The sequence below is a fragment of the Melitaea cinxia genome, chromosome 5 (genome assembly GCF_905220565.1).
Source record: "Melitaea cinxia chromosome 5, ilMelCinx1.1, whole genome shotgun sequence".
NCBI classification, from domain to species: Eukaryota; Metazoa; Arthropoda; class Insecta; order Lepidoptera; family Nymphalidae; genus Melitaea; species Melitaea cinxia.
Genome location: NC_059398.1, coordinates 2,245,013 through 2,270,569, shown reverse-complemented (window position 1 = coordinate 2,270,569; position 25,557 = coordinate 2,245,013). Strand labels below are relative to the sequence as shown.

At 33.6% G+C, this 25,557-nt stretch overlaps 1 protein-coding gene across 1 annotated transcript in view; it reads left to right on the top strand.

The window, feature by feature from the left end:
* Positions 1–309: 309 nt before the first annotated feature.
* The window catches only part of LOC123653651 (protein outspread), an 81,433-nt gene continuing 56,185 nt past the window's right edge, over positions 310–25,557 (top strand). Inside the window, exons 1-3 of the mRNA XM_045589646.1 lie at positions 310–329; positions 998–1,037; positions 6,079–6,144. Coding sequence (XP_045445602.1) covers positions 310–329; positions 998–1,037; positions 6,079–6,144 — 126 coding nt within the window. The remainder of the gene's footprint in view (positions 330–997; positions 1,038–6,078; positions 6,145–25,557) is intronic.

The following is a 25,557-nucleotide window of genomic DNA, read 5'->3' as shown; positions in this document are numbered from 1 at the left end:
CATGTTATTTCGATCCAGAACTTTCCTTTTTTGTAAATAAGTAATTTACTAATCAGAAGATGTACAACAGTGTACCTTAATAGCTAGTTATATCTAGTTCATTTGAAGTAGAGCAGTGCTTTTTTAACTACAATTCTCGTGGCGCTCTTTTTGAAACCTTAAACCAAAAGCGTAAAAAACAATCATAATAAACTTCTTACATTCCTCAATTATCATTCTTAATGAAGAGCGAACAAAGTAATAATTGAGAAGTATTCCAATCGTATAGCACTTTTTTTATAAATCATTAATGTTTTTGTTATTAAAGAAATGTCTCATTACGGCACTCGGTACGCATATTGTGACGTTATTAGCAACATTGTACGCGGAGGCTCGTTAAAATAATTTCAAAAGATTCCTTCTAAAAATAGTGTCGGAGGTCCAATTAAGTGATTACAATACATGTCTTCTTATAAGGAATTTCAATTTTACTCGAATAATTCAAAGTGATTGTTGTAAAAACGTAGAAATGTCTGAAATTTTTATTGTGATTACTTTAAATGTCACGCTTTACTTTGTAGAGGTGGTATTTTATATTTGTGCTAGAATACTCGCTTTGTTTCTCCAGAATGAATGTTCGTGCTACTGCTCTCTCCTATGTCTCAATGTGATATCAGCTTTAATTTTCTCCAATCAAACAACCTTATCCTGAGATTTAGTCCAAAGATTAGAATCACTCTTTATATTTACAGTTTCTGTTCACGAGTATTTTCTAAATCACACACACATACACATTTCTGTTCCTAAAATAAGCAACTGAATGCTTATGTCATTATAGTTACTGGCCGACTTATATAACTAAATTTTTTTTTTTGATCAGTCAGTTAATCAGCCTACTGCAGTCTACTGCTGGACGTAGGCCTCCCCTTTATTTGGATAAACATACATATATAAATAAATATATATACTACCATCACCCCAACCGAATTGAACCCACAACCCCCGGAGCAAAAAGCAGGATCGCAACAAACTTTACCAACGGGCTATTCAAAACATTTGTTTAACAGACTTCATAAAACAATATATTATAGCTGGTAATAACACTTGTTAATTAAATAATTAATAATTTTAATTTCTAAAATGACGATTCGAAAGTGCTCTTGGTACCTGTTTGAATAAAGTTATTTTTGATTTTGATTTTGAATGATTAACTATTATTAGTTATAATTAATTTTCTTTACTTCTCAAATCAATTAATTGCAGTCAATAGCGTCAAAATAGCACATATAATTTCGCAAATGTCATCTAAAAAAAGACGATTAATCGTTACGGTCGAGATTACAAACTTAATATAATTTTGAAAACTATTTAAATAGTTGGTATTTTATAGTTGATAGAAAAACATAAAAATCAAAATACGATAATTATTCCATACGTTGTAGTTAAATATTTAATAGGTTAATTTGTTCGACATTAATGTTCACGCGGTTGTCAGTGATGGCATCTTGTCGCTAATGTCGCCTTGCTTTTATCGCGTGATTGAAATTGTCAATACAGGGCGTATGAATCTCTTTGAAGGTCGAATTGACTGTTTAGTTTTAATTTTGTACTTAATAAACAGACAGCTTTTTATTTGCACAAGATAGAAATTAATAAACACGAATAATCCATAAAAAATATAAATCTCTTATCTTCCTAATCCGAAATTACTTCTTTATCGTCTAAAATAACAAAACAACTAAGTAGAACCACGCGTCAAAGCTAGCTACACGAAGTCTGTGCAATAACTTCCACTGTGTTATCTATTCCCTATTCCATTATCAATTCCACAGGTGTGCGGGAGCAGTGATTGGAAAGCGTCGGCACGGCACATAAATACGGTCGATTTACAACCACCGCCGATGTCTGAATTAATGCGTTTGAATTATAATTGTAATATTGACAATGTTAATGGTACGCGTTATTAATATGAATGAGTGACGGGGAATGGAGCTACCTTTATATATTTTTTTATTATATATTTGAGAAATTTGTTTAATATCAGCGCCAAATTGTCAGATAAATCTTACGATAATTTGCGTTTAACACAGATATTAGTCATAATTTAGGCATTTATGTTTATTTTGTGTGTTTTCAAACCCTTAACATTTCTTTACCATTGTATTGGAAGACGTGCCAAGATAAATTTTAATACTTAGCTATTGGTATTACATATCGACCATAATGTACCTACTGTAAAGATTGATTCTTATCTACTTATCTTACTTTAAAGATTTTTTCTTCTAATATTGTATCTTATATTATGTTCAAAAATATTTTGTCAACAATATAATATTTCTAGTGCCGTCTCCATTCGTTTGTAGGCCGGCACGCGCGAGTGACAATCATCAACAATCGTCGCCCGAGGGGAAAGTCGGTCGCCATAATAAGAACGAGTGATACGCCCAATAGGAATACCACTTCCGCGCTGCTGCTGTAATGCAAATTGTAAATAGAAGTCTATAGCCATTCTAATTACAAAAAAATATATTATTATATTTAAAAAAGAAATAAGGTTACTAAGTAAAGCCGTGTCAAAGGCCTCTTTACCTATGACGATGGATTAGCTTCGTTTAAATCCAATGCGCTGCGCTGCTTCCTTGCCAATTGTCACTATTTCAGTACTAGATTATTTCAACATAACTTCATATAATTCGTTTTTTTTTAATATATTTAAAAACAATATCTTACAATGTATGTATAGAAAATTACATTTACTAACCTCTCTCCTAAACTCACACTCACAAAAAAATACCTTACAAATCTACGTTTCTTTAACATATTTTATTTATTAATTATTAAAAATCCACGAGTTCGCGGAAAAAATTCAGGCCATCGATTCCCAGCAGCTTGCTGGTGGAATCTAGATGAGGAGTGCGGAAAACCGGGATATTGGCCAGCCGTGAACTGTGATAGGCTGAAAATGAGACAGTGATAATTTAGTTATAGTTATTTGTATATAACAAATTTTAATTATGTTTGTAATATACACACCGTCGTACAACGGCTTTAAAGATTACAAGTCGCATCGGTACTTATGATTAGACAGTCGAATTCCAAAGTACCGCCGACGTTACTCACATCCGCCGGTCGCCTTTCAACCGTATTGTCAATTACACACGATGATATTTATTATTTCTTACCTTGTTACTGTAATGAGCTTCTTTATTTGGTTTATTTGAAACTAATTAGGTATTTCTTAATTATTAGGTACGTTTTTATAACTTCATACGAATGGAACCAAACGCTACTACTGATTTTTTTTGCACAATTGTTGAGTAAAGTTTTCAATCAATAACCTTTATTGCATGTTATATTATTATGTGAACCTTTGCTATTAAATACATGAACCTATAGTAAAAAAGAAAGGTGACAGATTAAGCACCTTTCCATCTCCATAGAACCTAGACCCAGCTGTGCGCTATACGAGTATCTCACATTCGTAGAATGTAATGTCGTGTCATGTTATAAGAACTCCTCTTTCAAAAACTTATTTAACATTCTTTATTTGCTATTGATATTTCCTGCTCAAATATGGTGCAGCCTGACTGGTAAAGTACCTCGACCTTTCGGAAGATCACAGCAAAATAATACTGCTTTCAAGAAGTGTTGTGTTTCTGTGGTGGGTAAGGAGACCAGAGCTCCTGCAAGGATCGGGGATAGACCAGGCAACGCGCTTGCAATGCTTCTGGTCTTGCAAACGTATATAAGCTACGGTAATCGCTTACCATCAGGTGAGCCGTACGCGTGAATGCCGACCTAGTTATATAAGATAAAATACAAATTTTTGGCGGATTTTTATTATTCTTTTACGCAAGTACTGAAACGGTGGAAATAAAATTAAAATAAAATGTATATAATTAGACTAGACTTGATTTATCCTGACATTCTCAAGGCTTTGAAAGTTATGCGGACAAAACCACAAAACGCAGCTTTTTAAAATATTATCACAAAAGATACAAATAAAAGATAAACAGACACCATCTACCGTAAAGTGTATTTCGTAAGAATAGTAACAGCTATACGGTATTTATTAGCGCCTAAAAACGACATTCCCATTGTCTCTCCACTCATTGTTCGACGCAAAAACTATGAATGCGTCAAAAATGTAGAAATATTCAGATGGCGGTGAAAGTGTGTTCCTTGACGTGTTAAAAATAATTACTTTAAACAAGTACGTAAGTTTTTGTGACTGCGTCGAAGACTTAAGTCATATTAGTGAATAGGGTGCGTTATATGGTACTAAGAAACTTTTTTTTAAAGAAACCTTTGAAAAATAAATCTAAATATTTCTAGGTCCTGTTTGAAATACTTTAAAAATGAATCTGATAATTTCATTTATTAGATATTGCAAAACGATTACATAGTATTATATTTTGTTACATAAATATTAAATAGTATAAATTTATTTCATCAATCAATAAAAATTTTATTCCTTAACTACCCACATTAAGAAATTTTTATTTTATCTTTCATACACGCGACGACGGCTTGAAAGAATTATGCCAAACACTTTATAACTATGTATCATTTTTTATTCTCTCTGAAAAGATGAATTTTATTAACTAAACAAGTGTTTTCCGTCCGCAATTCAAATTCAAAACAATGCAACACGTGCGTTCTTTCGCAATCGTGACGTAACTATAAACCGTCTAAATTGTGAACATATTTCGTCGACCAACTTTAACACTATTACAGGGTACTTGATATTTATGAATCGTAATAGATGGTAATTTTGGTGCAGTTACAGTATTTATTTGTTTCGCGTTCATATCAATGGTATTCTTTATCTTTATATTGTGTTTGTGTGAAGTTAGTGTATATATGTGTGTGATAGTAATGTGAATAGTAAATAATATTAGTAAATAATAAATATCTACACAATACACACACGGTCGTCTGTTCCTAAAGTAAACAACTTAATGCTTGTGTTATAGGTAACAACTGACTGGTATAGCTACATTTTATATATATATATATATATATATATAATATACACCACACACCACACACCCAGATTCGTGGTGGGAATCGAACTCACATCCCCCAGAACAGAAAGCAGGGTCACTACAAACTGCGCCAACGGGCTAGTTATTGTTTACTTTCTTACTTAATATTCAAGTATGGTATAAAATAAACATTGCTCATTGTTTTTTCTTTATTTCTTACATTCATATATTATAAGTACATAATGTAAAATTTTATGGATGCTCAAGATGTGTATGAAAACATGAATACTTAGCTTGCTTTTAGAAGCTTTACGTTCTAGACTTGTTGAATCATGGACCACGTGTAATAATAAACTTCTTACATTATGAACTACTTATTTTAAATACATAACACTTCTCACATCACTCATAAAGCCGGGAAGTTATTTAATGTATAATTATTAAATTAACGTCAATAAATCAAGGTTCCACATTCATACATTCAAGTATTTCAAACGCAGCTACGTACCCTTGTGTGTCTGTTATTTTTTCTCACGATTACGTTGCAAAATATCGCCACCGGAGATTTGCTAATCGATGTTTAAATATTAAGAATAAATTGTTTGTCGTTCCCACAAATAAGGTTTTAACAAAGAGATTTTAATAAAGAGAGAAAACTAAAAAACATTAAACAAATACCTTATTTAATCGTGACTTGTTCGTATCTGTTAAAAGTTTTATGCGACTTGGTATTTCAATACCATTTACATTACATTTAAATTAGTTATATTACAAGTTTTCAGAGAATCAATAGTAGGCACTATCCAAATGAAGCCTTCGCATTTTTTTTTTTTTTTTTTTTGACTCAGAACTAATTTATTTTATTGTATTCGTTTTTATTTTCTAATTTTTTTTTCTCTTCGTCAATTTTTTTTTCATTTGTTATCTACTTTGTATTTTGTTAATATGTGTTCCCCAGAGTTTAACGTTTTAAGTTATAACGAAGAACATAAAGCCCTAACAATGCTTTATTTTGATTTCAATCCGCGATATTTCCATAAAAAAACACGTTTGTCATCGTCAAATTATTTAGTATTAACTTCAAATAAAAATATCTTTCCTTTTGTTGCAGAGATGGCAGCGGAGGTGGTTCGTTTTGTATGACGACGGTGAACTGACTTACTCTCTAGACGAACACGTAAGTACAATTAATTCTATTCAACACATCTAAATTAAATGTTTTTAATAGTGCCAAAAGGTGGAGAAGACACGGAGGAAATTGTTCTATTACCATCGTGAAAGGGGAGATAAAATCGATTGAGGTTTATTTCCAAGCATAAAATAGCGACAGACGTTCATACGGTGTAGCACAATGTTCATTCTCAATTAGTATTACAGCTTTTCTAGAGGTCTAAAAACTACGTCTGCCGCATTCTCGTAAATTTCCTACTCGTACATCGATCGCCCCCAATGACTGCGACGGGACTGCGACAGGGCTGCGACTAGACATTTTGTTACATATTTAGAATAAAAATATCTTAAGGTACAATTTTTGTTTGTTTTTGAAGTTATACTTCTTTTGGCGGGTTGGGTAAAAATGATTAAAGTAAATTTTTACGAAGCGCGCGCACACCGTCACAAAAACCGACACCTTAAAGCTAGCTAGTCAGTAGAAGAAGTTAGGAACGAGAAGTTAGCTAGCCAATGAAGTATAACTTCTTACGTGCGTACATAAGTACACACACACTTTTTTGTACGTTGTTATTAGCAAAAAAATAAAATTATTATGTAGAAAGTAAAGAGGTAGGTGAGAAATTATTACTATTCATAATCTTTACCATACTCCTCCGAAACGGTTGAACCGATTTTTATGAAATTTTGTGTGCATATCGGGTAAGTCTGAGAATCGGCCAACATCTATTTTTCATACCCTTAAGTTATAAGGGGGGAGGGATTAAGGGGGGCTAATAACACATATATGGCATAATAACATTTGCGGGGTCAGCCAGTAACATTAAAAACCTAAAAAGTTTGTTTGTTCAAACGCACTAAAATCACAGGAAATTCAGGTTCGAATTGAAAAATTATTTTTGAGTTGGTTAGCCCATTTAACGAGGAAGACTTAAGCTTTTTTATACAGATGTCTTGTAAAATAGTTATTGCAAATTAAGACTAATCCTCACAAACGATAAAAACAATATAAAAAAATCATCATTTTAGTATTTATCTAATGCAGCATAAAAAGTTATTTTTTAGTATATTTCTTTAGAATAAAAGTCGCCAACCCTATTCACATAACAGATTCAGACCAGTCTCGTCGAGCTATACCTGTAGCCTGTAGCCTTATAATTGACTTGTTAGTCCAAACGCTACCGTATCCAGGCGTTCACCCCATCGAATATATAAAACACACACACATTCATACATACATACATGCGTATAGTTCAAAGTAACGTTATTATTTAACCGATTCGTAGCGACCCCATACAAAAAGTTTCGGGGTTTCCTTGGTCTTATTTTAATGTTCCTTACTTTCATGGGTATGTGCATTTTAATTTTGTTATACTTTAATAGGCTTTTGCGCTAGACTATTAGGAGCTATTCAGTGTAGGTAAGGTAAGGACTAACTTTGTTTCAATTTCAAATACAGAATAATTTTCTTTACAAATAAATATTCATTTCATACTTAGAGTATGAATTTTAATGTAATCCTTATTGGGTAGCGGGCAGGTTGTTTTATTTTTACCATACCCGTGCATACTGCATGACCACTGCACTTTACATGACAAAAACATTGCATCATTGAATATTATACATATACAAATATATATAAATATTCCATAAAGGTTACTCTGTTCCCGCAGTTTCAATAAAATTAAGGAAATCGGAATTTGCTATAATGGAAAATGACCTAGGTCATATTGTTGTATAAAAACTTTTTATTAATAACCTCATTTGACATTTTTTATACTTTTACATCGCATTAATAATTATGATACTCGCTACATTCTTGTTGGATGTTTATACCTTTGGGTATAATTTATTTCGCTTCGCTTCAGCCTGTAATATCCCACTGTTAGGCATAGGCCTCTTTCCCTTTGTAGGAGAAGGATCAGAACTTAATCCACCACGCTGCTCCAACGCGGGTTGATGGATATATTCTCTACTATGAGTAACAATCATCATCACCATTTAAATCAAAATTAAAAGAAAACTTATGTACATATATACAATGTAATTGTAAATGTTTTGATTAAACGTTCCAAAGGTCAAACTTGTGACACCCAATTATAGTATATCGATTGTCTCTCATTGTAAGTGAACTTTATGTTTTTATGAGAAATTCTTTAAACATTATTTTTGTGTTGGATAACCCATTAACCGAGGGAGGCTACCACTAGTTTTTTTCTTCAAATTAACACGTGAAGCCGCGGGGCACCGGTAGTTTTATAAATAACATACGTAAAGGTGATTTCCTTTCGTCCAAACGTAATTTACATCCACTAAAAATAAAACATAACTCAATAAGCGCTTAAGTCCCATCAAACACAAATAATAAATTACATACAATACTTTAACACAACAAAACAAGAAACCATTTCCATATGAAACAATCTTAAACATACTTCATTATATAGGTTCAAACGAAGGAGTTACAAAGTAGGTGTATAATAATTTCATCGGCAGAGCGATGCCGGCCATGTAGGGCTTCGCTGACGAGCCCTCAGAACAGAACGCTATTCATCGTGACACTTAACGTGTAAATACATTGGATTTGCATCACTAAAATAGAGAAACGAAGGAATGAGGACGATGGGCTATGAGAACGCATTGCACTTGCTTATGACCAATTTTAATCCGACTTCAGATAAGGAGGAGTTGCTCAATATTTGACCTTATGTGTTTTATGTTGTTACATTATAATTTTGATTATTATATTTTATTCGAAAATTGGTGTTTATTATGTGAAATAATCTTTATTTAAATTATTAAGGCTTATAAAGGTTACGGTTGTTCAGGTTTATGTTACGCGATTGCTTTGCAATTGTGAATTAAATTTAATTATTGTTTTCCAATTGCGATGTTCGTAATGGATTGTAAGCTATATTTTAAGCTGGTGAAGGTCATGTGAAGATCATTCATAGACATCAATGATAAGTTACAATGCATATCAATAAATAGGAACGGATATTTCGTTTGTTTTGTCATTCAAAATGTACATTTTACCAAATAGATATGTAATTATAGAAATGGGCGTGACTATCAAACTATCATCAGACATCGCTCTGGTGTAAGTAGTGCGTGCAATGTGTCGGCGCTTACACTACGGCGATTGCGGGTTCCATTCCCGCTCGGGGTCGATATTTGTATTTGTACAAATATTTCTTTCTGGTGTGTTTGTCTGTCCTTGTGGGCCTCTCCACCGAACCTCGGAGAGCACGTTAAGCAGTCTGTCCTAGTTGTTATCATAGACACTTGATACTGATCTTTACTTATAATAGAGAATATATCCGCCAACCCGCAGTAGAGCAACGTGGTGGGTTAGCTCCAATCCTTCTCCCACATGGAGAATGAGGGCTATGCCATTCCAGCCATGATATATTACAGGCTGAATCGTGATAACTATTGTCAAACTACCCGATTCTATCTGCTCCTATAGCGAAACGAAATTATATTGTCATATCAATATGTACCAATCTGCGGTCACCAACCCTGCCCAGCGTGGTGACTATGGGCAAAACACATGAGTTCACGCAACCTTTGGCGTGAACTTGAGGAGGCCTATGTTCAGCAGTGGACTGTGATAGGCTGAAATGATGATGATGATGATGATGATGATCAATATGTATGAGAATTCCTCAGTAAACAATATTTGTAACGGAATATCCCTCTAATAACGTCTAAATCATTAGAACTCTTTTATTATCATCCATACAAACAAATAAAATTAGAGTGTCTGTTTGTAATAATAAAATTACCGCTTTTTACTAAATGCATATGAATGTATACACGATACATATACCAAAATAACATTTTTTACAATTTTTGTCTGTGTATGTATATATGTTTGTTTGTCTGTCTGTTTGTTCCGGCTAATCTCTGAAACGACTGGACCGATTTTGACGGGACTTTCACTGGCAGATAGTTAATGTAGTAAGGTAGAAATTTATTTACTTTACAACTCTTCGAATTGAACAATAACTTTTTTCTTAAATTCCACGCGAACGATATCGCGGGCATAGCTTGTAAATAAATATATTCCATTTCAACCAATAGTTATGTGAGATCTCACATTCCAAACGTTTATTTATTAATTTTCATTCGTTCATTAGCCATTAGTTTCATATTCAAGTAATTTCTATTTGAGTTCCGAAGCGAGTTCAATAAACAAATCTTGCGAGGAGAAATTGACTGCCAAGTTTGAAGCTAATCCCGTTACAAGCGTTGCGGAAACGACGATTAAACGCAAATCTGTATTTATTAGTGAGCAGGTTTCACATGAATCATCTATACTTAAATAAACAGGATACATCGTGTATGTTCTTGAAGTACCTTTAATATATTAATGATAGATAGATATAAACGAAATAGGTTGGTTGTAAATGTGGAAAGTTTCGATTTTTAATCTATAACGGTAATGTTTATTACACTATTAGTTAAATAATACTGCTTTTAAGCCGTGTTGTGTTCCCGTGGTGAGTTAGGTGACTAGAGCTCTTGGGGGAATTGGGTGGTAAGGTCTGCAATGCGCTTGCGATGTTCCTGGTGTTGCAGGTGTCTGTAAGCTACGGTAATCGCTTGCCATCAGTTGAGCCGTACGCTTGTTTGCCGACCTAGTTGTATATAAGAAACTGGTAAAATACGGTATGTTTTGTAATTTATTTTTTATTTAATAAATGTAATAGAGTTTTATTATATTAATGAGATGATACTTCGACAAACAATCGTACGGCTCACTTGAAATGTAACAAAAATAGTAATTTAATACAGCTGGAATTCATTTTCTTGTATGTCAGGATATAATGGACTCATTAATCATAATTCTGCGTAAGACAGAAAAGACCGTTTTACTAACATAAACAGATTTATATTACGCCTCTATTATTGTAGAAAAATAATTTGAAATGTTAAACAATATATAATAAAACTTCCTCATAATTCGAAACTCCACCTTAAATAAATACTTTAACATTAAACGACCTTGGCAATAATAAAATTGAGGTGACATAATGTTGCGGCATAATCAGAATTCACAGAAGAAAATACGATTCACGCGAATAATACTATTGTTTGCGTCAAAACGAAGCCGTATTGTGAATTGGATTACATGCTGAAGATGCCCTACAAGTCTACCTTGCGGTGACCCGTTTTAGTACGTATTTGCAACGTACTATCGACTGCAATTAGGGACATCGTGATCAAATAATTAATGTATACAATTTCATAACCAAATGTCACGGATCCGTCTCGCGGTAAAAACAACACAATACCTCAGCAGATTGCTCCGAGCGAACAAAAGTAATTGTTACGCCAATTTGGCTGTAATTTTTCTAATCGTTCACACAGCTACACGGCTCCGACGGTCATGTCACTCATGTGAGTCATCCTCTAATTGTGTAGGTAACATTGAACCGCATTCGTTGCTCAAGCGCTGATCATTTTTCTCCTCGATTCAATTAGGCGCAGGTGCGTCGACAATTAATATACGTGTCTCGATTTATTTGAAACAAATTATCGCTTGAGGTATCGAATTTTAATCGAAATGTAATGTTTAGATGCGAAAGCATTATTCGGTGCTCTACCCTGATGTAGCCCGAGGGCAGTCATTTAGCAATGTCCAATACAATCGCAATCTGTTGGTTGTAGTTATCAATTGAGTTTGAACCGCCTATCTGTGTGGGCAGGAATTAATTTTGATTATATCTTATTATTAATTATGCCCGCAATTAGCCAGCAGCCAACTGTTTGTACGATTGTTGACATAACCAATATTTACTGTTCTCGTTCGAAATCTATAACAAATCGATATTTTGTAAATATCCGTGTTGTTATGCATTGTAATTTGTTATCCTATATAAGCTACAATTAATGCGTGCTTTAATTTAATGACAGATCAAGTTCTAAATTGCGTTTACTGTATCAAGCGATGCAACAATTCGAAGATAAAGTATTTTATTTTACCGAAACAAGCTCCAACAGTACACGTGCGTCCGCTACGGCATTCGTTGATGGAATGCGGCCGCATTGAGCAAGCGATGCTCTAAGCTGCGCGGGCGCACCCACAGCGATTCACCTGCTAGCACGCTTCCGTAATATATGATCTGCCGATTTAAAAGTGATTTACGAATTGACACTTCGTTAAAGTAAATTTTAATGTTAATCTATAATTTAATATCCTTTGATATCACTTCTGAATTCGAAGCCACATCTTTATGTTGTCATTTCGATTTGTAAATAAACTACCATATATGTATGTATGTAGATGTGGAAGGAATGTAGGTCGGCCTTTTCAAGGAACTTTTTAACGCTCTTGCGAGAAGCTAATAGTCGAACAATAGTTGAACCCATATCTCGTGAACTGCGTTTCTGAGTGATGTAACGAGTTGCAAACGAGTACAACGCCGTAGCATTTCCCGCGTAATGAAAAATTGTTGAGAAAAGTTACAACATAACCCTATTGTGAGGCTTAAAACTTACTCCATGTTACAACCGCATAGTCGATTTAATTAACTAATTGTTTTGTATTTGTATTGATTGCTTGTATCTGTGTTTTTTATTTCATGTGCGTGAGTGTGTGTACGTATGTGCGTAAGTGTGCGGTGCTTATGTGTGTATGTATGTGTGAGATATATATTCAGAGAACTAGGCTCTAGGATATTCGAGAAAGTTTGAGAATATTTTCTTTCTCACACCTTCTATGTTAAAGACCTAAATAATAATAACATACATTAAACATGTTTGTGTTATTGATGTCTTAGATTATAGAGTACATCAACTTTTCATTGGCAACCCTATATTAAATCGAAATGATGATAGTATATAAGTACATGTTTGTGTCTGTGTATTTATTTATATGTGTGATTGAGTGCTAGGTATTAAATAATGAATTTTATATTGTATGCATTTAAGTACTTACGTGAATGTACTTTTTATTTTGCGTCAACTTAATATTGAGTTGTTGGTATATCGAAAATACTTTATTGCAATCAGCCTGTAACACCTCACTGCTGGGCTTAGGCCTCTTTCTCCATGTAGGAGAAGGATTGTGGCTTAATCCACCCCGCTGCTCAACTGCGAGTTGGCGAATATGTTCCCTACTATGAGTAACGATCGATATCAGGTATTTGTGATAACAACCGGGACCGACGCCTTAACGTGCTCTCCGCAGCACGGTGGTGATGCTCACATTGAGAGACACCCAAACCAGAAAGAAATATTTGTACAAATAAGTACAAATTCCCGAGCAGGAATCGAACCCAAGAACCGTCGGTGTTTTAGGCGACTACTCGCACCACTACACCGAAGCGGTTGTTGTAACACTTTATTGCCCCGTCGAATATTTTTGTTCGGAATTTAAATTTTATTACTTCAAAACGTTTAAAGTTTTGCAACTACGTTTAACCGAACGCACACCGTAATGGCTGAACACCTTGGACGCAATATTTGAAGAGTGGGTTCAAAATGTAAGCGATTGTGTCATATTTTGATATGATTTTATGAATATGTGGTAATAAAATAATTAATATAAATTAAAAAAAAATCTTTATAATTATATATTACTCCACTTTTTGAAGTAAAACTTCTTTACGTACGCTTGACTTGGGGAGTAATCTGGTGAGTGCTTGACGAGAGGCGTACGGAAGTTGAGAGGGAGATATAAGTTTTTTCTTTTATTTTTTAAAAGACATATAAGTTAGTGAAGATAAAAAAAGAGAGAGAGTTGCGTTTCCGTATTTATAAGATATACGTAAATATTTTTAACAAAATTCAATAATTACGAAATGAAGTACCTACTTATGATAATTTGAATGAAATAGAGACTAATTTTCCTAAAAATGTCAATTAAATTTAAGCGCCAAAAACTACTATTTTTCATAAAAATTTACTTAGCTCCATCTAAAACCTCGTAAAATCTAATCCTTGGCAAGGGACGCAACATTATGACAGCTTAAAAAAGCAATTAAAATTACCGTCACTATTAATTTCGTCTCTCTGCTCAATCTCACAACATTTAAAGCGGCATATTGTAAACAGGAAAATCAAGTAAAAAGAACCTTGTCTCCTGAAGCATTAGTGTCAAACATAGTTTTAAAAAAAGTATAAAAAAAATTGTAAAACTCATCAGACCTTTTATGGCGGGACATAAGTTCCTAAGATTATATCGGGAAGACAGTTAAGTTAAATGTACCAAGTCGTCTATGTGCCCACCTGAAGATGTTAATCTTGAAGTTGTAATATTTATAATACAACCTGTCCGCACCTCCGAAGTCGCAACTAACGCGGCGACACTTTGACAAATTATCCGTTATGCTCCTCCATTTCCAGCAACAGTTTCAAAGATATATAATCTTTTCCGATTAAGAGTCGCCATTGAAACGAATCATTATTTACTTCCTCGAGGTAAAAACAGCTAACTACTTTTTACTGTTCTGGAATGTAAAACAGCACATACTTATACATTGTCATAACTGTACTGAAATCGGGACAAGAGCCGACACCTCCTACTTAGGTCCGTCAATGATCGCTCGCAACTGACGGGCAGGTTGGACGGAATTGACGGTTCGTGCGGTCCCATTTAAATCTTCGTGGAGCGAATAGCTGCGAAATAATGCAGTGAGCAATAAATAGTTATTTGCGTCGGCATTTACTCTAAAACGTCATCGAGGAAACGGCAGAGGCGGGGTCGACGGCTGTGATGGAGTCCTTTGCACTCTGGTCCAAGACAGAAGCGCTTGCGAATAATTTGTCCTATATATTTAATAAAAATAATTATTATTTAAAAAAAGCGACTGCGACAAATATCAACTGAAAGGGGGAAAGCAAGTTCTAAAATCTAATGTGAAGTGTATTTATTATATTCCATTCGATACTTTCGTAAAGTATAGATAGTTTATTGTATTAATTATATAATTATGCTAGCTACCCGCCCCGGCTTCGCACGGGTGCAATGCTGATACTATCAATAACAAAAGATACCTTAGAAACCTCTAAAAGTATCAGTGAAAATCTACCATATTATGCATGTAGGTATTATACATATAAACCTTCCTCTTGAATCGCTCTATCTATTAAAGAAAACCGCATCAAAATCCGTTGCGTGGTTTTACAGATCTAACCATTCATAAGGACAGACAGCGGGAAGTGACTGTGTTTTATACTATGTTAAGGTACCCCAAATTATTGCTCGCAGGGACAAAAAAGTTATACAAAAAACTGAGACTATTATTTATCATTCAAATTAAAAAAAAATCTTAAGTAAACTACTGTCAATTGAATTTTAGGTCATTAATTAGTCCGCGCCTGCTATAATGAATGAGATATAAGTAATAAGATAGATATAATTAATAAAAATATCTACTTCAATTTTTTATTTTAAGTGCATCTTAACTCTGACGGAATAATCTTATGTCTTGAACCTACCGCGATCAATCATTACAGCTTGCAGCGGTTTTCTAGATCTATTTTCTATATAACCAGTGCCATGTAAACGTTTTCAGGTTAATCTGCATAACATTAGTGAAGATAGAGGTTTCGCTAACGCTATGAAAAATATCGTCGGTAATAACTTAATACTCTGTGTATAGAAACTCATAAATTAGTACACGCATAAATAGTATTCACATAGTTTGTATGTAATTTATTCAAATTTTAGATTTACGCCTTTACAACATAACTGGGCATAGCTTGACGAGACGAGTCAGAAAATTATTTTTCTTTATAAATTTATTAGGGAAACCTGCTATATTTTATAGACAAACTAGCGACCCACCCTAGCTTCGCATGGGAGCAATGCTGATACTAATATATAAAATAAATATTTGCAATGTAAGCGCAAAAAATTGTTTATTTACGACAGTGTTCCTCTACAATATTATGTATGTATTATACATATAAACTTCTGGAATTACTCTAATTACTAAAGAAAACCGCATCGAAATCCGTTGCGTTGTTTTAAAGATTTTAGCGTTTACGTACAGCGGGAAACGACTTTGTTTTAAACTATATAATAATATCCCACCAAAAACATTTTCATGTAAAATGTTGCCAAGACGAGATCATATGGCTCGCACTGTCAAAAAGTTATCAGATCTCATGTAGAGCCAAGCTTCTAACTCTACACGCCCTAACTCTACAAGCCCCAACTTCACAAACTCTACACCTTAGTCAAAATATGTGGCTTGGCCGTTTCGTTACTACCGGCTGCCGATGTTGTTGATGACGACTGCTGGTGAGGTGGACTACTGCTGCTGGCTATGCTGCCCCCTGCCTCTTCATTTTGGCCCCGTCGCGGGAATATATATATATATATATATATATATATATATATATATTCTCTTTTTATTTTTATTTGTATTATATATCAATTATTATTCTTCTTTTTATTTTTTCTTTAATAGAACTATTGTACAACAGAAAAGTAATAAACAGTGAATAAATTTTTCACCTCACGTGGCGGTAGCGAAACGGCCAAGCCACATATTTTAACTAAAGTGTAGAGTTTGTGAAGTTAGGGCTTGTAGAGTTAGGGCGTGTAGAGTTAGAAGCTTGGCTCTACATGAGATCTGATAACTTTTTGACAGTGCGAGCCATATGATCTCGTCTTGGCAACATTTTACATGAAAATGTTTTTGGTGGGATTTCACTTCTTTTTGTAAGTTGCTTATGACAATATTTTGGTATTTTGTTCATTTTTTCTTTCTTTGTTTTGGGGTGTATTTCTTGCAAATCAGAGGTGCCTTTTTTCATAGATCACTCTCTATCTTTGCCTTTTTTCTTTGTTGGTTTACTGTTTATAATAAGCGATAGATCAAGGCGATACTTGGCTTTTAGGCGATTATATTCGTCTATAGCTGCCTGTTGTACTTTAATACTACTAAAGTCAATATTTATCTAATAACCGATTTTTATTTTTTAATTTAATTTAATTTAATTTACTCTTTATTGTACACATAAAAAAGGTTACAATTTACAAAACGATTCACAAAAAGAAATGTACAACAGGCGGTCTTATCGCTAAACAGCGATCTCTTCCAGACAACCAGCTTGGAGGAGATAATGTGAAAAAAAGCGGAAAGGGTGTACAGAATTAAAATTAATAGAACAGGAAGAAAACCAAATATACACACATACATGCATACATATACATACATACACATATTAAAAATATATTAACTATACAAAAAAAAAATACAGAACACATTACATAATAATATGTACACACACTACGCATATAAACACATGTCAACATAAGCACATATATACACACACATACATACATAATATTATACATAACTAAGTATTATTAAGTAACAGTCGTAGAACAAATAAGAATATATAAATATATACAAATATCAGTGACTAATGACGAACTGGACGACAGTATTTCAAAGTCTTAAGTAGTGTTTTTTAACCATCTTTTTAAAGGAATCCAGTGATGTAGCACGTCTAATATGCAATGACAAAGCATTCCATAGTCGTGCAGCCTCAATGCTAAAAGACTTGCTGTAGAAGGCAGTAGAGTGATTACAGATCTTCAGAGTTAGATTTTCACTAGAACGAAGTGATCTATTGTGTGAGTCACAGAGAAATTCAAAGCGTTCTTTCAAATAAAAAGGAAGGAAGGGATTAAATAATATAGAATATAGGAGAGATAATATATGAGTATTCCTGCGCAAACGTATAGGAAGCCATTTGAGCTTCGCACGGAACTCAGAGACACGGTCATACTTGCGAAGACCAAATATGAACCGAATACAGAGGTTTTGGAGTCGCTCAAGTTTATTTAGTTGATCCTCCCTTAGGTCTAGATAGCAAGTGTCAGCGTAATCAAGGATAGGATGAAGAAGAGATTGGGCAAGAACAATTTTAGTAGGAGTAGGAAGAAAATTACGCAACCTTCTTAATGAACCGACAGACGCAAACATTTTTTTGCTAACTTCACAGATCTGTGGATCCCACGACATAAATTTGTCAAACATTATACCCAGGTTTTTTACTTTTTCACTGAAAGGAATTACCACACCGGCAAAAGTTATTTGTGTCAAATTCGGCCAATCAATTCGTGAAATAAGCTGTTGGCTTCCGATAATTATAGCCTGCGATTTTGATGGGTTAACCTTCAGACCAAAGTCTTTGCTCCAGCCATTGATACGTTCGAGTTCCTGATTTAAAGCGTTAATCGTATTAGGTAGGTCTGTTAAGCTTGTGTGTAAGTAAATTTGGAGATCGTCAGCATACAGGTGGTAGGGAGAAAAAATATATTGAGTAATAGCATTTATGAAGATTGAAAAGAGGAGTGGAGACATCACGCCACCTTGCGGTACACCGGCATTGATATTAGCCCAGTCAGAAAAAGTGTCGTTAAGTCGCACACGTTGCCGGCGCCCATGCAAGTAAGAGTGAAACCAGTCAATCGCTATAGGAGATATGTTAAGAGAATTCAATATGGCAAGCAAAATGTCGAAGTCTACACTATTGAAAGCATTACTAAAATCAAGCAATGTCAAAACAGTGAGCTTTCGGTTATCTTTTGCCATGCGAATATCATCAGTGATTTTAACTAATGCAGTAGTCGTACTGTGGCCTGCGCGGAATCCTGATTGAAATGGGTTTAAAAGGTTGTATCTGCAGAGGAAAAGGTTAAATTGATTATAAGTAAGGCGCTCGAGAACTTTAGAAAGGAACGGTAGGATAGAAATAGGGCGAAGATCGGAGAAAGAGGTAGAATTGGGTTTTTTAGGCAATGGGATGATTATAGCATCTTTCCAATAAGATGGAAATGTACCGCTACTAATAGAAAAATTGAAAATATTTGTTATTATAGGAACTAAATAATCTATAATAGGAATTACCATTTGACGACTAATGCAATCAGAACCAACACTGTTAGATGATACCGCTAAAATATTCTTCTTAACATCACTATTCGTGAATTGACTAAATTGAAAAAAGGGAGTATCACGAGTTGGAGAAGCTGAAATTTGAGAAATTGTATTTAATTTTGTTATGTTATCAAATGTAACAGAAGATGAGAAATGCTGATTAAGTGAATTTAAATTTAAGTTCTGGGAGTTAATATCTCGTTGCTGCTTGCCAACTCCTAGTGATTTGAGGAAATTCCAAACTCGGGCTGAGTCATCTTCCTCTATGACAGACTTAAAGATGTAGCGTCGATGTTCATCCCTACACAACCTGTTACAGCGATTCCGAGCTTTCCTGTACTTCTCACGATTTGTTTCGTTGGGATCGACTCTGTATTTAGCTTTGGCTATATTCCTTATCTTTTGTAGGCGTTTAACTTCGTCAGTCAACCATGGGGCCGGTAGATGTTTTAATCGCACTGGTCGAATAGGGGCATGCTTGTCATAAAGTTGTGTTATAAGGGAATTAAAATAATTTAACTTCTCATCAATTGAAGAAGCATTAAGCACTCCGGACCAGTCAATCTTAGATACATCCTCGGCTAGACTATCAAAGTCAATTCCACTAAAATTGCGCCTCATTTTATTTTTTATGTATTTTATTATTATTATTTATAACAATGAGCAACAAGGAGTCCCTATATCAATTTTCAGACCTCTAGCATCAAAATTTGCGGAAGTCTCATACAAACTTCCATCCCCTAGTTTAAGGGGTTGGGGGGTAAAAGTTTCAACCACCAAATTTCAGCTTTCTGGGACTTCAGCAAGTACTCTAAGAATTTTGATGATCATCAGTGAGTGACGAAATTGGGGTTTTTTAGATATCAATAAAATCTAAACTATAAGAGCTATGCAATTGAAACTTTATATAGTTAATAAGTCCACTATTGACATCATATACCGAGAATTTTGTTTATCTAGTATAATCCGAACCCAAGTTATGAGGGTTCAAAAAAACGACGAAGCGCTTCGAGAAAAGATAGGTAGTGCTTTTCGTTTTTTTTTTTTTTTTGGCTCGTCTTGGCGGGGGCACTACCGAGCCCCCAGATAAAGAACAGTAATAACACTAAATTGACCGCAAATGACGAATACGGACAATACTCTCAATAAAAGTAATATGTGTATAATAAAACCGAACAAACAAGAAACGTAAGAAAACTGCAAAGTAGACGAAAACTTAATAGTTTATACATATAATTATAGAATAACGTTAAATAACACGAAATCCACAGCAATAAATATATCAGAAAATTACTTTGCTGTCTTGAAAAAAAAACCACTATAAGAGAACTTAATAACTATGTCAAACGAAGAAATACAAATATAGAAAACACCAACTGGTTTATCTCCTTAAATACACTGACTCTATATTATCTTTCATAAATCACCAAATATTCACACCAAAAACTATTGTAATTAAGCTTTCACTCTAAATCAATAAATAAATTTTTAAGATGAAATGTCAAAAATATTTGTCGATTTTTATTTTTTATGTATTTTTTATTATTATTATTTATAACAAGAAGTAACAAGGAGTCCCTATATCAATTTTCAGACTTCTACCATCAAAATTTGCGGAAGTCTCATACAAACTTCCATCCCCTATTTTAAGAGGTTAGGGGGTAAAAGTTCCAAGTTTTAGAATTTTTTTGTTGTTTGTGTACTAATACTAGCTTGCATACCAAATTTTAGCTTTCTGGGACTTCAGGAAGTACTCTATGAATTTTGATGATCATCAGTGAGTGACGAAATCGGGGTTTTTTAGATATCAATAAAATCTAAAGTATAAGAGCTATGCAATTGAAACTTTATATGTTTAATAAGTTCACTATTGACACCATATCCCCAGAATTTTGTTTATCTCGTATAATCCAAACCCAAGTTATGAGGGTTCAAAAAAACGACGAAGCACTTCGAGAAAAGATAGGTAGTGCTTTTCGTTTTTTTTTTTTTTTTTGTTTCGTCTTGGCGGGGGCACTACCGTGCCCCCAGATATAGCAACAATAAAATTTCATAAATCAGCAAATGTTAATACATACTGAGTAGTTAAGAATACTCATAAAATATACATGAATAACAAATAAAAAATAACTAAGAATAGAACATTGCACAAATGCCACATTTCTTATTTTTGTTTTATCTTTTAATATATCCGCAGTATTAAATTTATCATTATGTCCTTTAAAACTATGAATAAGTATGTTTTAATAATTATTACTATTTTGTATTTAATACGACAAACAAATTTGTAGAAGTCTAGGCTTAATCATATGCTGTTTCTAAGAAAGGTCAAAGTTTATTCTGAAACATTTATTTTCTGCAGGTATACCTTTAGAGTTCCTCCTAACAACAAGTTCATCACGGGGCTTTTTTAAGCGTAGTCGTTTTCTATACGCTTTTACTATAATGACTTTGACGACTCATTAGGGTATTAACTTTAAAGAATCATTAAAAGAATACGTTTAAAAGACTTTTAAAAGAGTGACGGAATTTAAAAGAGTGACGGAATTTAAAATGCGAAAGAACCTCTCAACCCTGTAACCGATAAGGATTTAAACAAACATGCTTTTAAGACCACACGTGCGATGATAAGAGCTATCTACGACAATGAGCTTTGACAAGTCTAAGAGATCAGCGAACGCACTTAGTTTTTTATTACACTCGAATAACGGGATTCCGTTTCTTGTTAGACGGTTTCTTTGACGTTCTAAGCTTCATTTAACTTTTCTCCCCCGGTATAAACATTGCTCTATTATTAAACACGGTATAATAATCGTTTAGATAATGAAAACAATTACACAGAGCTCACTTACAGGTCGTTGCCATTGAAAACCCGTGATCGTTGTACAGTTGTGTACAGCAAGTAGTTTAATTTAAACAAATTGATACTTTGAAACTCTGTGATCTTGAAGTGCTATTGTAAAGTGTTGTCACATATATCCGTTACAAATATAGATACAGTCAAACTATTTAATTTGTTGATCAAGACTTCCACTAAATGAACTCCAAAGTTTGTCACTTTGATCTATTAAAAATTCGTAAATATTTTGTCAAAGCATATCTGTCAAATGTCAATATACTATGGCAGCAAGAGTTATTAGCATTAATTATTTGATACAAACATAACATAACATAACATATAATCACTCCTCTTTCCCGTAGGGGTAGGCAGAGACCACTTCTTTCCACTTGCTACGATCCTTACATACTTCTTTCGCTTCGACCACTTTCATTATTCGCTTCCTACATGCTCTTCGGTTTAGGGTACTCTTGACCTGGCCTTTTTTTGATACAATATGACGATAAATTCATTTACTAAGGTTAAAAAAAAACAATGATTTAAAACTAATTACTAAAAGTTAGCTTTGGTCGAAATTTCTCGAATGTGATCAAAAATAACTCGATCTAGTTTCGTTTGATGGTATCGTCAGTCATTCGAATCTCCGATGTCGAGATGATCTCCATCGGGAGGTAAGGAACAAAAACGTTTATTTATTCGTGGCTTGATTGCTTATTGTATTGTAATGGGACACAATGATTAAGTGACGGCCGCAAAGCTGCCTTCACGTGCGCGATACCTAATTAAGAATGTCAAGATAATATCACCGTGATGTTGTATTTTTTGAAGTATTGTTGGAGACATTTTATTTTCGGTGTTTATGTCAATTGAATTCACTCAAACCGCTTTTTAAACAAACTGTATATTATTGTATTAATTTTTTCGTTTTTAAATTTTCCTAAGTATGTTATATTTGAATATCAATTTTCAATTCACCCTTAAAACCTAGTTCCGTTTTTTATTTAAAATTCATAATGCGGTTAGTTACAGAAGTTTTTAAATTATTGATTCTAACAATTTTCATAAATTAAATAGTTAAATATCGTAAAAGTGAGGCTACAAATTTTATCACCATATCTTTTACTCTCTAATATTAATTCTACCGGATCTTATATTAAAAAATTTGCTAATTCCTACCGCAATGTACCGTTAAACTGATTATCAGACCATCTATCCATGCCCTAACACAATATCTTAAATCGCGCACGGTTAGGACAAGTTATAGGGCTATTCGAAAGTGGGTCACATGACAATGAGGCTGTCCCGGTAATTACGGACACAATAGTCCATTGTTTGTGCTGCGACATTTCCGTCGGCGAGCATCCTGAGCCACACGGATGCATATTTATATCATATTAAAATATAACGATTACGCTCAAACCCTTTTCTTAAATGGATAAAGATCCCAGAATTGGGATGTTACAAGGATAAATCAATCATATTAGGAAATGATATTTAGCTTTGAATAACTCATCTTTTAGGTACTGATAAACTGAGATGGCTACTTAACGGTAAGAAAATTTAGATGATAACTGTGTCATCGTAATTTTTTATTAATTTTTTTGTCATTTGTTGACGTTGAAGAAATACAGCCTACATCCTTAATACTACTGTGAAGCAGCATGATGAATAAATCAACAAATTATTCCTTGTAAAAAGAGTCTTAATCAGAGAATGTATTAATCAAATATTTCCGTTATAACTTGGAAACTAACAAAATCATCCATCTTGATTGATGATTAGTATCTCATACAAAATAGTCAATAACTTCAGAGTGACTCCTAAATATGTATATTAAATGAATTAGCTCACAATCTCACTTAGTAACTCGAAGTATCATTGAAACAAAAAACGACTAAAGCAAGGGTTTTGTCTAGCAATCAGCTGATCCAGATTAATCGGATCAAAATTAAGTTTCGCACTTACCTTTATATTTTTACATTATATACTTACATATTTGTATACTGAGATATTTATATGTACAGAATTGGTCTCGATTAACTTATAATTAATTTAAATAAGACGCAAAATAACATCAACTTCGCGAATAATATTTGCAACTAGCCGCGTGCCGTGGTTTTACTCGATGAACTGCCGAACCCGTAAGAAAATTTGAATAAATAAATAGTCTATATTGTTTTGGATATCAAGATATTTCTATAGCCAGTTTCATTTCAATCGATTCATTTTTTTAATGGAAAATACCACAACCAAATAAGTATTGTTCTACTAACAAGAAATGATTCTCGTCCGCGTTTCCAAAATTTTCCCAAGATCTGTATTTTATAACTAAAAACAAATTATTGTCTGTAAAGTTGGATTACGGATGATAGTTTAAAGTAATAACGTCATAACAAAACATCTCCTCGGACGTATAGGCAATTGAATGGAATAGAGATAGATGTGGCGCAAGCGTACAATGATCGTAACGGGACAATGAGACATCCTTTTTCTTGCATGCAACCGGCGTTCATCGATTTATTAGACGTTGTCACGTCAAAAGTAAATACATAGGTAGCAAAATAATCATTTTAGGCAAGCACGATGCAAACTAGACTATCATATATTCTCTTCGGGCAAAATTATGGTAAGGCCAATGTTATAGATCTTAATATATAAAATTCTCGTGTCGCGGTGTTTGTAGTTAAACCCCTCCGAAATGGCTTGACCGATTCTCATGAAATTCTGTGTGCATATTGAGTAGGTCTGAGAATCGAACAACATCTATTTTTCATCCCCCTAAATGTTAAGGGTAGTCCACCGCAATTTTTTTTTAATGTTTAGATAAATTATTTATTTTTTATTTTATTATGATTTGACGTTGAAAAATACATACAACCCTAAAAATTCACCCTTCTACCACCAACCCCTATTTTTAAATAGCGTTTAGTGGCAAAACAACGTTTGCCGAGTCAGCTAGTATGTCTATAAATATATATGTTTTAGTGAAAGTGATTGTATAACAGAAGTAAGACATTCCATTATTAAGAGAAATTGTTATCATATATTAATTAAAAACGTTTGATTAGATGAAACAGGATCGACCGGTCCTCGTAGGTGTTAATTAAAAAATATTTCAATCTGGACGAGCTATTGGAATTTTGTTGAAATTGATATGCCAGCTTCATTTGATTGTGAAAATTAAATCTGGTCGGACATTTTTAAGCCTATGACCAGTTCCGGCTCAAAGCTGATGCAAGTTTTTTGATCGAAGTTCCTTATCGCGTGGTGGAGGCACTGAGCGGGATGGGACCGTGACCGAAAAAAGCGTAACAAGACTTTTTGCCGACCCCTCTTGCTATAGTATAAAATTATATCTCAATCATAAGTGTCATATTTTAGTTACCACAAACCAATTACGTACTGTGGTCGAAAATGATAAATAAATATGTCTTAACTTTTGGTTATTTTCATGGTAAATAATAAAATGTTTATTTCTAAAAATAAAAAAAAAAATATTTAATAAAAAACTTATATACTTAGTAAATTATTATTTGTAATTAACTTAATTATCGTCCTCCATTCCACATGACAAGCCTTTTGATTTAAAAAAATCGTCAAAATCGGTCTACTCAATTAAAAGTTACATAGTTAACATACATAAAAATACAGTCGAATTGAGAACCTCCTC